The following is a 14,766-nucleotide window of genomic DNA, read 5'->3' as shown; positions in this document are numbered from 1 at the left end:
CTCATCTGGCACTCACTATGTCTTATTCTTTGGATAACTCTGCCTTGGAGTTTCACTACCTTATTTCTCAGATCCTTCTGTGCTTTCCTTGCTCAACCTTGAACTCTCCTTACTGACACTGATTCCATCTGATCCCATCCTTTATCTGCTTCCCTGTTTTTCCAAGCTCCTTTCTTCTCCTTGCTCCTGAACTTCCTTCCAGTCTTCCCAGGCAGTGCCTGTGCCTGATGTACCCTCGCTTGGAGATGGAGCAGAAGGTGTAGAACCCAACCAGTCCCTTCTTTGTTTCCAGAGCCCTCACCAAAGGCTGTCGCTGTGTGGAGCTGGATTGCTGGGATGGCCCCAACTCAGAGCCCGTCATTTATCACGGCTACACTCTCACCTCCAAGATCCTCTTCAGTGATGTCATTAAGGCCATCAAGAACTATGCATTCAAAGTAAGGATGAGGGACTTTTCCCTCATGTTGCACAACCCAGGACTGGCAGTAGAGCTCTTCCCTCTAAGCAGAGAGGAGAAGCAATGACAGCTTCACCTCATGGGGACAAGAGAAATTCCTGCTCCTTCTGTCTGAGCATCCATGCTCTGCTTCCTGCAGAGATCCATCCCTGGGGGTTGCTGCACAGGGAGAGCACCATGTGAGGATGAGTTTGAACCTGTGCCAGCACAGCTGCATCCTGGACCCCACTACAATTAAAATGATGCTCATAATCTTGAGTGTAGCTGGTGGGAAACACCAGCAAGCCCGTGATTTGTGTGGCTTTGCTGTCTCAGGGTCTGTTTCTTGTTTAGAGGGATCCATGTGCATGTTTTGGATGTGAAGGACTGCTGTTATTCTACTTTAAAAGGGATGAACAGGGCTGCATTCTTGTATGCCAGCAAGCTTCAGAAAATCTTAGGTCTGTCCAGACTCACTGGATTCTGCTGTTTTCCTTCAGTGCACTTGGGAGCTGGTGCCAAGTTTTGTTTGGGGCCTTAAAGGAGTGACAGTGACAATAATGACAATGCCTTCAGCACACAAAATGACCTGGGGGGCACAGGGAACCAGATCAGGCCTATGCAGGAATGCAGGAAGGATTGATAGCACTTAAGGGTTTGAGTAAACCCTGATTTCAAAGCCCCCTTCCCTGTCCCTCCTCTGAAGGTGGGAAGGAAGGTGCTGTGGCCCACAGTGCAAGTAGAGAATGGAGGCACAGGGAAGGTCTGTGAGAGGCAATCCTGACCCATCCTGGTGCCTTCTCCATTGGACCATCATCTCTGAAAGGCATCAGCACATGTCTGAGTAACTACTGCATGGTTACATTTAACAAATTCCATTTTTAACAAATCCTTGCTGTAGGAGAATATCAGACCCTCCTGTTGACACTCATTCCCACAGAGAGCAGCCCTGGGGTTCATACCAATGTCTGTAGACTGCTGAAAGCACAGAGTTCACTGATGGTGTGTGTTGCTGTCTTGCTGTTCCAGACCTCACCATACCCCGTCATCATCTCCCTGGAGAACCACTGCAGCGTGGACCAGCAGAAGGTCATGGCCCAGCACATGACCACCATCCTGCAGGACATGCTTCTGGTTGCCCCAGTCGATGGAAACAAATCCCAGTTCCCCTCCCCAGAGGTAAGCAAGGCCACTCCAGCACTTTCTGCCGTCTGAGGGTTGGACAAGAGGGGAAGTTTTTCTTCTTGCTGAGTCCAAAGCTCAAAACTCAAGGGGAAAACCACTGCAAGGAGCCTGAAGGTGTACTAAACACAAAGTGTCCTGCCATTGAGAGTGTCCTGGGGGAGCCCCTGGGAATATCCTGGGTTGGTAGGCATGGAGATGTCCATGGAGGAAAAAGGGAAGCAGGAGGCTGCTTAGAGATGCCCTTTTTATTCCCTGGAATCAGGGCAGCTGACAGGCTGGGAGCTGAGCCCTGGCCTTGCAAGAGGAAAGAGATACACAGCACTCAACAGTGGTTCACCACTATAAATCATTAGAAATCATTAGCTGACAGAAAAAAAATGGAAATGGAATCTTGATATGGAAAATATGTCTCTGAAACAGGAGCCAAAAGGAAACATTAATCTGTTTCCACCCATGTGGTTTGTGCTTTCTTTCTGTCTTGCTTTCTGTCTTGCTTTCTGTCTTGCTTTCTGTCTTTTTTAGCACTTTGCAGAAGCAGACTCCTGTAGGGTTAGCTGCAGTTCCCTTTAAATTGCATTTCTTTGCCCATTCTCCAAAACTTGGATGAACATGCCTAGTTAGAGCTGGAAGGAGTTTGTAGGTGAGATAAAACTGGCAGCCAGCAGGGGAGAAAGGAGAAGAAAACAATTCACCCAGAATATCTTCTATATTACTTCTCCCTCTTCCTTTATCTCCTTTCTCTTTCTGACTTTCCCCTTTTGTTTAGGAGTGTCATGCCTCGTTTGATACAATGCCTGGCACAGAGGGAAGCTGCTCTGGGCTGGTCCCTAAGCACCAGGGCAATAAATTAGAATGAATTGTAATTTTTACTGCTGCTGCTTCAGCAGGACCTTGGCTCTGGCACAGACAAGGTGCCTCCACTGGGAGAAGTGACTCTCCCAGAGTGAGGACACTCCCAGCACAGAGATCAATCTTTGCAGGCTCTTACTGAGTTGGAAAAATACGTCTTCAGTGTCCCCTCCTGACTTGTTATTTATCCTGGTGCAGGATCAGGAAAACTGCTGATGGCTGTTCAGCTGATGGCAATGATAGGATGAAAGAAAGGAGAAACACCAAGCAAAGCAATGTGTGATTTGTGGGTGGAAGGGGATGACCCCAACTTCCCAAAGATGTTTTTTTCCGTGCCTGTGCTCATCTAACCTGATTTTGATTGCCAGAAAGACACTTGGCCCCAGCTGAGCACAATGCCCAGGTCTACCCTAGGGAATGGATTTGGGCTGATCTGCTCCATTGCAGGGATTGATCCATTTAGTTTAAACACAGAAAAATTGCCCATGTTGCAACACCTATCCTTTTCCTTCTGGTACTTTTCCTCTGCCTTCCTGCTGTGTGAAGTAGGACAGTGCAAAGGACTGAAATGCTGATTTTTTGGGGGGCATAAAATACATTGAGACTGAAACATGAGGGAAAAACAAACAAGCAAACAAACCAGGAACCTCTCGGCTTTTCCCTCCCTTGTTGACATGAGGAAACCAGCGACAACAAGGTAATTTTTATATCAGGAAAAGGGTGGGATCTGCCTCTGGGCAAAGGGCTGGAGGCTGTAAACAAAAACAGTCGAAGGATTGCTGCCAGCAGGGCAAGGTTAGTAATTAAAGGAAGATTGACTCGGTTTGGATTGGTGCTAACGATTCACACCACAGCCCGGGGCAGGAATCTGATTTATTCAGCTCCATTCAGGAGCAGTGTTGGGCTACACAGATTATCTAAATATCTCCCCCAAGCTGCTGTCTTTAGGTCCCAATAGTGAATTATGTGAAAAACCACATAATGGTGGCTCCAGGCAGCACCAGGGCTGTAGGGAGGAGCTGATCCAGTCTCTGCTGCTGGTGGGTTCTTGCCCTTCTGTCCCATCCCTGATGTGCACAGGGGTCTGCCAGGGCCCTTTGGCCCTGTCCCTACATCCTAGCTAGAAATGCTGCAAAGTCACAGTCCTAGAATGAGACTAAAACTGCTCCCCATGTTGGAAATATTCGGTGTACCCAGTGTGTCTGAAACCCCTGCAGTTCTTTGTTCCTGGAATTCCTTGTTTATGAGGACAGTGGCTTTTGTGGGCATTACCCACACATTTTGTGTCATTGTGGCTTCAGGTCCATCTGCACATCACAGAATCACACAGAATCACAGAATTTTTAGGTTGGAAGAGACCTTTAAGATCATCGAGTCCAACCCATGTTCTAACACCTCAACTAGATCATGGCACCAAGTGCCACATCCAGTCTTTTTTTAAACACATCCAGGGATGGTGACTCCACCACATCTCTGTTTCTCCAACCTTAGCCCAGCTTGTCTGCAGTGCATCTTCTTGCCTGAAGTTCTTGAGCTGAGTTTCCTTCAATCCTCCAAAAACCTCCTTCTTTAATGTGTTTCTTCTTTTCTGGAGACTCTCTTCATCCTCTGGTGCCACTCACTGCTGGTGCAACACTTCAGTTAGCAGCTGAAGGACATGCACTGATGGAGATGTGATACCAATTAGTGCACCTGATCTGCACATCTCCTCCAGAATGTGAACATGTTATTCCTCACAGCTTCCAGAAGTCTGCAGAGGTGGATATCCTCATCCTGAGGGTGGGATGTCAGGAGGCAGTGCTCAGACCCTGTGTATCCGTGTACCTGAGCACTTCACTTAGGGCTCCTTTGGAGAAACAGTCAGAGGAGTTGGAGGTGTGGTCCACCTCCTCCTCAGTGTTTGTCCAAACAGAGGAGGAATCACACCCTGGGAGTGTTTGGTTTTTTCTGTTGACTCTAAAGGAGGTGTTGAAGCCACAGAAAGTTTGTTGAGATGGATCACTTTACAAATCTTCCATTCCCTCTGAGATGAAAACTGGAGCTCAGACCTTGCTGTGGCTCTCAGGTTGCTCCTAGGGGCAGGAAGTTTTCAGGTAGGATAAACCTCTGTATGCAGAGTTTTTAAAATCCTCTGCTCATTACAGCTCTGCTGCTTCTGATAAAATCAGTGCTTTCCTTTAAGATGGTCTCCATATCCCCATGTCAGAACCATTTCACCTGCAGAGCTGAGCTTGTTCAGTGTGCAGTGGAAAAGGTGGGAGAGCAGATGAGCTCCACTTCAGGGGGACTAAGGAATGCCATTTATAGGGCATGTGGAGAAGGGCAAGAGTTGCATCTGTTCCAGCAGCCACTCCCCTGTGTGTTCTCAGTGGAGTCCAATGTCCTTGTAGCCCTTCCTGAGGTTGTACTCCACCTTGGGCTCCCCACAGACAGATGGAATGGCTTTATGGTCTACTTGGAGAACATTTATTGAGTATTTCAGCTATTGCTTCCTCCTAAGACAATGGATCTGCTCAGCAGAGCTGAACTGATGAGCTGAGTGTGTTTTGCCTCAGGCTAGAAATACTTAATATCACATGAAGGGGAACCAGGAGGGATGGAGCAAGGGCACGTGTGTGTTTGTGACTGTCTACATCAGCTTATTTAAGACCTCAGTAAAGAAGATAAACTCTCAGATTTAGGACTTTGCTTCCTCTGCAGGGGGGATTCACTGCAATGCTACTACAGGATAGCACCTTTTGCAGGAAATGGGGATGGAAATGCCTCTCTTTGGGGTGAGTGTCACCCTTTCTTCTGACAGATAAGCAAATGGATCTCCTCTGAGATAGGTGGCACATGGTCTGCTCTTGCATGTAGGCATAGGAGCAGCGTCCTGTGCCCATGGGGAGCATCTGCACCATATCCAAGGTTTCCCAGAGGAACTAGAGGCTAGATAGGATACCAGCAGCACTGAGGACCTGCTGCTGGCAGCCCTGGAATGGGTTGTGGTGAGGAGACACAGTGGAGGCTGTGTTGCTGTGCCTTCCCTCGTGATGTTCTTCAGCCATGTAGGATTGGTCTGTGCCAGGAATTGCACCTCCCACTTGCTGTGCAGGCTGGATGGGAGTGATGCCTTGAGAAGGCTGACCTGGAACAGAGGCTAGACAGAGATAAAGAATAAATTAGACATTTATTAAATGGCCTTAAGTGATACACCTTGGGCAGTACAAGAGCCCAGCCCAAAGTGAACCAAAATGGTCACAGAATGGATGACCAGTCACGGGGGTCTCTCACTTTTAGAAGTTCTGCTCCATTTGCATCTTAGAGTTAATTGTCCAATTACAGCTTCAGATTATGAAGTCCAATCCTTCTTGTTTTTCTCTCTTCAGCCCACGTTGTTTATGCTCTTGGGCCTGAAACTTGTATTGGTTGTCCTTGGTCCCCAGGTAGAGAAGGACTTGTTTTGTCTCCCGACTCTGTGAAGAGAGCTTACCAACACTTAATACGGAGCTCAGAACTACACACCTAGGCAGCACAGAATCTGAAAAACATGAAAGCTAAAACTTAAGGCATCATTTCCTCCCTTCAGAGGCTTGAAAAGGTTTAAAAAGCTTAATTACCTGCTGGTAATTAAGAATTCAGTGGGCTGACCCAAATACCTTATCCTTAGTTCTCCACTGCTGAGCTGTGAGGGGAGGCAGTAACATTTCTTGTGGGGCATTAGATAGCAGAGGCAGATAATGCATTAAATACCAGGATGGTATCTGCAGCCTGCAGGGGACAAGAGGGGCTGCTCTCAGCCTCTCCTGATGCCTTGAGAAGGCTGACCTAGAACAGAGACTGGACAGAGCTAAAGAATAAAGTAGAGATTTATTAGGAGGCCTCAATGGATCCACCTTGGGCAGCACAAGAGCCCAGCCAGAGCTACACCCCAAGTGAACCAAAATGGTCCCAAAATGCACGAGCGCTCCCGGGGTCTCTCCCTTGGCTCAGTTCTGCTCCATTTGCACCTTGCAGTTCATTGTCCCATTCCAGCTTTAGCCCAGGCACTCCCACCCTGCTTGTTTTTCTCTCTCCAGCCCACGCTGTTTGTGCTCCTGGGCTGAGATTTGGATCATTTGTCCTTGGTGCCCAGCTGGAGCAGGAATTGTTTTGTCTCCCTGCTCTGTGCAGAGAGCTCAGCATCCCCTGATATGAACCCAGACCCACACACTAAAGCAGCACAGAATCTGAAAAATATAAAAGCTAAAACCTGAGGCATCACTCCTTGCTGTCCCCAGTGCATTCCTTCCAGGTTTGTCCATCCCAAGTGCTGAGCAGAGTCTCAAAGCTCACACAGAGCTGGATTTTGTGGTGGAAGAACAGAGTGGAGCTGGGTGTTGAGGCAGGAGGGTGGGAAGGCACATGAGAGCTGCAGGCTGAAGTCAGGCTCTGAAGATGAGCCAACTCATCTCCCAGCTATGGATGTGAGGAAGCAGAGCACAGCCCTGCCTGGGAGGATGGGGTGGGGATGGGGAGGAGGATATTGCTGTGCTCTGACTGCTCCTTGGAGTGCAGCTTCTGAGTGACAGGGAAAGTGCCCCACTGTGAACAGCTCGTTTGTGGTAGCTGAATAAAAATTCTCTCAGCTGCTGCCTCAGGTGCCAGTGTTGGATTTCTGCTCAAACCCAGCTTCATCCACAGCTTTGATGGGTGGTGAGGAGTGGGGCTGGTCTCTGTAAAGATGTGATGCATTTGTGTTTGAACCCACAGAGGGTGCAAAGGGGAAATGGTGTCCTTTGAAAATGCCTCTGTTGTTTTATAAAAGATTCTTGGTTTTTCACAGTCCTTTCATTTGAATGTGGTGGGGTTTTGTTGCTTTTGCTGCTGCAGAAAAGGTAAATATAGGGTGTTGCTGAGGAAAGGAGAACGTGCTACACAGACTGAGGGGCTGAACTGGCAAACTCCAAGATAGCATTTTTCTGGGATAACTCATACCCTCCAAAGCCAGGAGCACCAAACACATCCAGGTGGCAGCAAATCTCCAGTTCCTGGAAGCTGCCATGCCTAGTGGTGCTCTTGATTTTAGGGCATAACCACACAGCTGGAGATCACCCCCAGTCACCTTTCCCAAAACTTCTCCCTGTCCCAAGCCTTGCTGCTGCCTTGTTTGGGCTCTAAGTCATCCCTGTCCAGGCTCCAGCCTTCCTCCCACAGCCAGGGCTTGAGCAAATGATACATCAGTGGTGAGGGGTTGTGGATTCTTTGCTTCTTTTCTGCCAAGGTCAGGATTAAATGTGTGAGATGGTATTTCTTGTTGGGACTCAGATGTTTATCAGTTCTTATCCATGTCACAGTCTCAAAACCCCTGAGTTCTACAGCACTTCAAACTAAAGATGGAGCCCCATCTCTCTCTACGAGGCCTTTTAAGGATAAACTGTCCAATTAAGAAATGACACCAATTAGGACATTTACTTTTAACCAATAACCAACCCCCCATGGCCCACAATGTGGAATTTTTCATCTAATGGCACAAAACCACCCAAACCCATGGAGAAGAAGGTAAAGAAGAAGGTGATGAAGAAGGTCCAGGCTCTACCCTAAAGCCTCCATCTTGCTTTATATCTATTACTTTATTCTAAACCCTTAAACTCTGAGTTTCCCACCCTGTGATGTCACACACTTCTATTCAAACTCCACACCCACAATCCCAGTTCTGTCATTCCATTTTGGAAGCTTCTCCACGGCCTCAGGTCAGTGCAGTGTTCTCTTGGGGGTCAGTGCCTGGCAGCAGAGAAAGTCTGAAATTCTCAGCAGCCAGGGTTCCAACAAGGGGTTTCATGTGAACCTTGAAAGAGGCTGGAGAGAATTGATTCAGCACAGGGAATGTGATCCCTGGACTCCCTTTGCACCCAGCTGTGATGCACTGGCACATGCTGCTGTGCTCAGTGTTGTACCATTGGAGCAGTGGCAGGAGAAGCTGTTTCCTGAGGAGGAGGTAGCTTTGGAAAGGGTCTGGGAAGTCCTCCTGAGGCTGTCAGCACCCTAAGGCTTCACCTGCAAAGTACCAAATGTATTAAAATTCTACGTCTGCTGTGCATGAGGCGCCTGTCCAGAGCTTATTGGAGCTCTCTCCCCATTAAAATGTCTGTGGAGCAGAGGCTGCACTGCCTCAGTCCCTGCTTGGATCTCAAACAGTTGAGAGTTGTGCACAGGTTTATAACCGCATACTGCAGAGTGAGGGATGGTTAACAAATTTATCAATAAAATTATTAGTAAATTTATTAAATGATAATTAATAAATTTATTAAATAGCAGGCCACACAGAGGGGCAAAAATGGTGCAGCAAATTTCTTCCAGCAGCCCAGACCTCCAGGCTCCGCCTTGTTTACTGAGCAACATTTCAGTCTTGGGGAAAAAAAAAGTATATTTTAATTGTTTTTAACAGCACAACTGTTCAAGTTGTCTGGTTGAGGGGATGGTCAGCTCTACAGTGGGGAATCACTGCGCTCTCTGGGCTTTTCAGACTCATGGCTTGTGGTCTCAGAGGCTGGGCAGGGCCCCAGTGTCAAAACAGACTTATTTTTACCTGACTTATTATTACCTTATTATTACCTTTGGGTAATAATCAGTCACTGATGCAACTGTCAAAGTACTGGTTACAGCTGAGGGGCTTTTTCAGGGTGGGCCAGAATCTTCTCTAACCACCAGGGCTTTTTCAGGGTGGGCCAGAACCTTCTCTAACCACTGGGTATTTTGTCCACTTTTCCTTGTGCAGCAATTGAAAGGGAAGATCCTGGTGAAAGGCAAGAAGCTGAGCAGGCAGGAGGACCCCACCAATGGGAACAACAACCTGGAGGCTGAGGATGTCTCTGATGAAGATGAAGCAGCTGAAATTGAAGATGAATCTGTGAAGACCAAGGTAGAGCAGAAGGGAAAGGTGAGTGGAAGAAAAAATCACTGAGAAATCACTTTTTAGGTGGGTTTTGTACCTCCCCTAAAGAAATAAAGAAAGAAAAAAGCTGTTGAAATACAATTTTTCATGTGTTCCCAGCCAAGACAGGTCTCAGTGTGGTTTCAGCTACTCAGCTGGGGATATGTAAGGGTGAATTGTTGAAATTGCTGGGGCTGAGGATCCTGGTGCTTGCCCAGCTTAATGATCTCTGTCCCAAGCACAAACAGACATCTTGCAGAGCCAGCCAAGCACAAAGGTTGGCTTCTTTCTCTAAAATGAAGCTGGAGGACCTTGCAGCAAGGACAGATTGTGGAAGCAGTGGAAGGGCGCGTGTTCAATCTCTGTCTTATTTCCAGAAATCTGTTTGTCATGGGACAGTCATGACTTTGGCTTTTCCAGTCACATTTTAGGATATGCCTGCAGCCTCACTGGCTGTGTGTTTCTGACCTGGAGGAGGGAGGGAGGGAGGTAGGGAAGATCTGTGGGGAAGGGGTGGCCAGTTACTAAAGCAATTTGTATGATGATTGCTGGAAGGAAAAGGCTGGCCTTTACACAAGTGTTCTGCTCCATCTCATGAGGAAATGGATCTTTCCAGTGTGCAGGTCCTTGTGAGGCCCATATCCCTCACAGGGTGGCTTCATAGGTGACACAGACACATTCAGCCCCACTGATGGCAAAACTGTTGGTGTTACCTCTGTATCAGGAGTGATCTATGTTTCCCTTTGATGAAGTGCTCACTCTTTGCAGGTCTTATTTATTTCTCTGATTTCTAGTCAGTAATGTGTACATTATTTTGACATTCTGACATCTTTTGACTTTCTTTTCTCACCCCTAATGGGAGCTGGGGACTCTCACTTGCACCAATGAATGTGGCTGTGGAGTTGGAGTCATCAAAGCATTGTGACAGCTTCCTAGTTCAAGGGGAAAAAAAGCCCAAGCTCTGTGGAGGCCAAAACACCCTTTTATTCCCTTTATTTCCAGGTTTGCATGCCTGGGACCAGGACAGTATTGAAAAGTCATTGCTAAGGCTCTGCTGTAAAGTTTAGCTCCTGGAGACAGACGTGGGTGATGAAATAGAAGTGATCCTGCAGGGAGCAGCAGGGAAGGGTATCCCACCAACAAAGGGGGAATCCTTTTCCAGCCTTTCCTGCACAGGGTGACACAGAGGGCACACCAGCAGCCACTGAGTGCTGAGAGTGTGCATCTTTTCCAATGCAAGTGGTGGAGAAGAGAAGCCCCGGGGGTCCTACAGAGAAAACACAATTACCACTTCTGAGCACGACAGCAAAACCTCCCCACAAACCTCTCACTCTCCTGTTTTTAGAGTGACACCTTGAAGCTGGCCAAGGAGCTGTCAGACACAGTTGTCTACTGCAAGAGTGTCCACTTTGAAGGCTTTGATGACCCCAGCCATCCTCGGGCTTTCTACGAGATGTCGTCGTTCTCAGAGAGCAAAGCCCTGAAACTGGCCCAGGAGTCTGGTATGTGTGTTCTGCCCCACTCTGTCCCTGCTCCCCAAAAAGGGACAGCTGCTGGTGGGAAAGGCAGCCCAAAGACATGGGTTACGATCCCTTTGGTCAAGCATGTCACTGAGAAAAGTGGGAAGAACTTAATATCCTCGAGGCTGTTACCAAGAAGGGCATTTTTGAAGGTGGTTCCCATTCAGCCAGAATTGCCAGGCAGAGGGGAACACACAGCAGCAGCAAGAAGAGATAAAAGTAGCCCCACCACTGAAAGGAATGTTTTCTTCTGTTTTTTCCCGTCTCTGTAGGAACCAGTTTTATTCATCACAACATCAGGCACCTGAGCCGTATCTACCCCGCTGGCTGGAGGACGGATTCTTCCAACTACAGCCCCGTGGACCTGTGGAATGTTGGCTGCCAGATTGGTGGGTGTCTCTGGGAGGCTGGACGGGGTCACTTGTCTGGGTCACCCATGACCTGGCTGGGGAGGGGCTTCAGCTGAGGCAGAATCTCAAGCTCTCTGCAGCCAGAGGCTCAGCAGCCACTGGGAGAGACCAGCTTTCCAAACAATGCCCAGTGACTTCCCATGGACCATCTTCTGTCTCACAAATGCATCAGGAGAGGCTTTTCTGCGCATTAATGTGCAAATCCCTGCAGTTTCACTGTCAGCAGAGTTACTGCCATTTATCAAAGGAGGAGGGAGCATGAGCTCTGTGGGTCCTGCAGCCCCCATGGGGCACAGGTAGCACCCCTTGCCCTGTCTGGCCTCAGGACAGTCCTTGGGAGGCCCCATCAGTTCTCTTGGGGTACAGGAAGGCCAGACCTGAATCCAGTATTTGGGCACTCAAAATAAGATTTTCTAGAAGCCCTGAGTACTTTCAGCTCCCAGGAAAACCAGTGTGCTGCAGTTATCAAAGTCTTGCTGCAGGTGGAAAAATAGGGGAGGGCCTTAAAATGCTCTCAAGCCTTCAAATATGACCATGTATGAAGGACATGCAATCAGGGTAAACTTCTGTGTCTTAAGAGATGTCTTAGATGTTGCTGAAGAGTTTAAAATCATCCTTGAGGAAATCAAGGAGGCACTGAGGAGCTGCTGGGGTCCATGTGCACTCCCTGTGTGGTATCAGTGAGGCTGTTCACACAGACTGTTCCAGGTTTTACATCAATGCCTTTGAAAAAGGTATCGACAAATTGGGAAGAAGACAAGGAATGTGCCTGGTGTTAGGACAGCAGTGAGGCTTAATCTATTTTGGGCAGTAGACAAAAAAGAGGTGATTTGATCTCAGCTTCTGTGCTGTCACCTGAGGAGCTCAGACAATGAGGAGCTCTCCAGTCCAAACAACAGAGGCATCAATGCTCCTCTGGATGGCAAATGAATACAGGCAGCTCTGGGCTGGAAAGGAGATTTTATAATGAGGCTAAGTAGCCAGAGAAATGATCTGAGACGGATTTGCTGGCTTCACTGCACTGCAGGAGAGAACTCCTTCAGCATAGAAATGAAGAGGTTTATCTAAAAGATGCACTTGTTCTAGGTAGCATAAATTCCTTGCAGGACCATTTTTGATCCTGGGGAAAGCAGGATGGCTGTAATGGCTCCTCCTGTCTCTGTCATCTCTGAATGCAAGAAATCCTCAGGGCTAGCAGGCTGTGAGGGTCAGAGTTTACCACTGCTCTTTGAAGTGTAGAAAAGCCAGTGTTTATGTCCATGAAGTGCAGTTTCACGTGAACAAAATTAGCATGAAAAGATTCTTATTGAGTTACTGAAGTTATTTATTTATGTTGCAGTTGCCCTGAATTTCCAGACAGCAGGCACAGAAATGGATGTGTACCAGGGTCGGTTCCAGGACAATGGGTTTTCTGGGTATGTCTTAAAGCCAGAATTCCTCCGGGATGAACAAACCAAATTCAATCCAAAAGCCATCACAGAAGGAACATGGGGGACAAAGAAGAAGCTGCTGCTTAAAGTAAGAATAGAAGTTGGAAAACATCTCAGTAACATCCACTTTTGCGGGGGTGTGTAGGTTGTACCTGTGGTTGTGATATTTTATGAAAATCCATTTGTTAGGGATTTTCTTCTCCTGAGAAGTTGAAGAGCCTCAGTTTCAAGTGTAAACGATTTGTTATCTACTACTGTAGAATGTAGTAGGTATTTTCTTGATTGGGTAATGTGAGATATTTCTACTTAGTGGCTAATTGAAGAAGTAGCAGCTCTCGGACTCTCTAGGAGTCAAAGAACTTTGTTATTAATTTCTTTCTATTCCTGTCTCGCTTTCTAATGAATCTTTCTCTCTGTTCTTTATAGTATAATTATAGTGTAGTCTTTTAAAAATAATATATATCATAATATAATAAACCAGCCTTCTGAAATGGAGTCAAGATCTCTCCTTTACTTCACCAAGTCCTAACTGCCCTGAAGACCCACAACAATATTGTACCTTCTCCTTCTTCTGATCCTACCTTCAATGTTGTCCTAACCCTACTGATTTCCCACATCTGGGGGCTCTCATGGACTTGGATCCTCCAGGGATCTACTCACATGTTTAATGTTGGGCAGTAGGTTAATGACATTTGCTGTTGTTCCAGAGCTGTGCAGGCAGAGACATGCAATCAGCAATCACCTCTGGTGTTCCCAAGTACCAGCTGAGCACTGTGGGGACACTCAGAAAAGTTGTCTGTCCCAAAGCCAGCTGGCTGGGCTGGAGCATGGTTCCTTAGGTGCTTTAGCTCATGACAGCTTCCTCTGAAGGATGTCACAGCACCAGATCTGAAAGGGCAGCACCAGCCTTCACAGCAGATCCTGCACTCCTGGGGAAGGAGAGAATCCTTGAGGGAGCCCCCTTTCCTAATGATGTCCTGACCTCTTCCCTTGTTTCCTCCACAGATAATCTCTGGTCAGCAGCTGCCAAAGGTGAACAAAAGCAAAAACTCCATTGTGGATCCCAAGGTGACAATAGAGATCCACGGTGTCCAGCAGGACAACAACAAGAAGCAGACCAAAGTCGTCGAGAACAATGGTGAGAGGGTTTCCTCCCAGTTCTGCTCCCATGAGCAGGAACCTTTTCTGTTCCTTGGCAAGACTGCTGCCCTGTGGGCACACCTGCCTGGGGCACCCAGTTATTGTATTTGCAGGGAAGCTCCGATGAAGGCAGGAATGATGCATTTGACTTTATGTTTTCAGAAGGTTAATTTATTATTTTATAATACTATATTATATTAAAGAATATTATACTATATTAAAGAATACAGAAAGGATATTTACTGAATGCTAAAGAGATAATAATGAAAACTCGTGACTCTTTTTGGAGTCTTGACACAGCTTGGCCCCAGTTGGCCAAAGAGTTAAAACAACTCACACTAGAGTTTAATGAGGCAATTACTTTTGGGTAAACAATTTCTAAACGCATTTTATACATCAGCACAACACAGGAGAAGCAAATGAGATAAGAATTGTTTTCCTTTTCTCTGAGGTTTCTCAGCTTCTCAGGAGAAAAATCCTGGGTGAAGGGATGTTTTCAGAGAGTGTGAATGCCACACCCAATCCTGCCCAAACTAAACAGATACTTGAGGTATTGTTCTTCTTCTGTTTGGAGACAGAAATTCCCTGTAAAACAACATCAGCCATGTGACTGGCTGCTAGATTTGCAGAGCTAGAGCTTTGGAAGTGCTCTTTACCTCCATGCAGTTGGATTTGACCTGGTGTGCAGGGGTTCTCATCTGGGTCTTCCCAGAGGAAGCTTGTGGGGCTGATTATACCCCAGAAGTGCCACAAACTCACAAAAGATTGATGCAAGGAAGTTCAGAGATGTCTGTTCCAGCCTCTTCCTAAAGTAGGGCTATACAAAGTTTACTCAAGCTGCTCAGGGTATTGCCCAGATGAATTTTGAATATCTCAGAAGTTGGAGGACCATTTCTTACCAGTC

The 14,766-nt window shown here is 47.2% G+C and overlaps 1 protein-coding gene across 2 annotated transcripts in view; it reads left to right on the top strand.

Annotated features, from left to right (window-relative positions):
* The window catches only part of PLCD1 (phospholipase C delta 1), a 53,429-nt gene that overhangs the window by 35,784 nt on the left and 2,879 nt on the right, over nt 1-14,766 (top strand). For both annotated transcript variants that reach the window (XM_038127605.1, XM_038127604.1), the window contains exons 7-13: nt 293-437; nt 1,466-1,615; nt 9,207-9,368; nt 10,708-10,864; nt 11,155-11,271; nt 12,632-12,810; nt 13,728-13,860. In XM_038127605.1, the coding sequence (XP_037983533.1) occupies nt 293-437; nt 1,466-1,615; nt 9,207-9,368; nt 10,708-10,864; nt 11,155-11,271; nt 12,632-12,810; nt 13,728-13,860 (1,043 nt within the window). The remainder of the gene's footprint in view (nt 1-292; nt 438-1,465; nt 1,616-9,206; nt 9,369-10,707; nt 10,865-11,154; nt 11,272-12,631; nt 12,811-13,727; nt 13,861-14,766) is intronic.

This window comes from Motacilla alba, chromosome 2, assembly GCF_015832195.1.
Source record: "Motacilla alba alba isolate MOTALB_02 chromosome 2, Motacilla_alba_V1.0_pri, whole genome shotgun sequence".
Lineage (NCBI taxonomy): Eukaryota > Metazoa > Chordata > Aves > Passeriformes > Motacillidae > Motacilla > Motacilla alba.
This window is presented reverse-complemented; position numbering and strand designations above follow the sequence as displayed.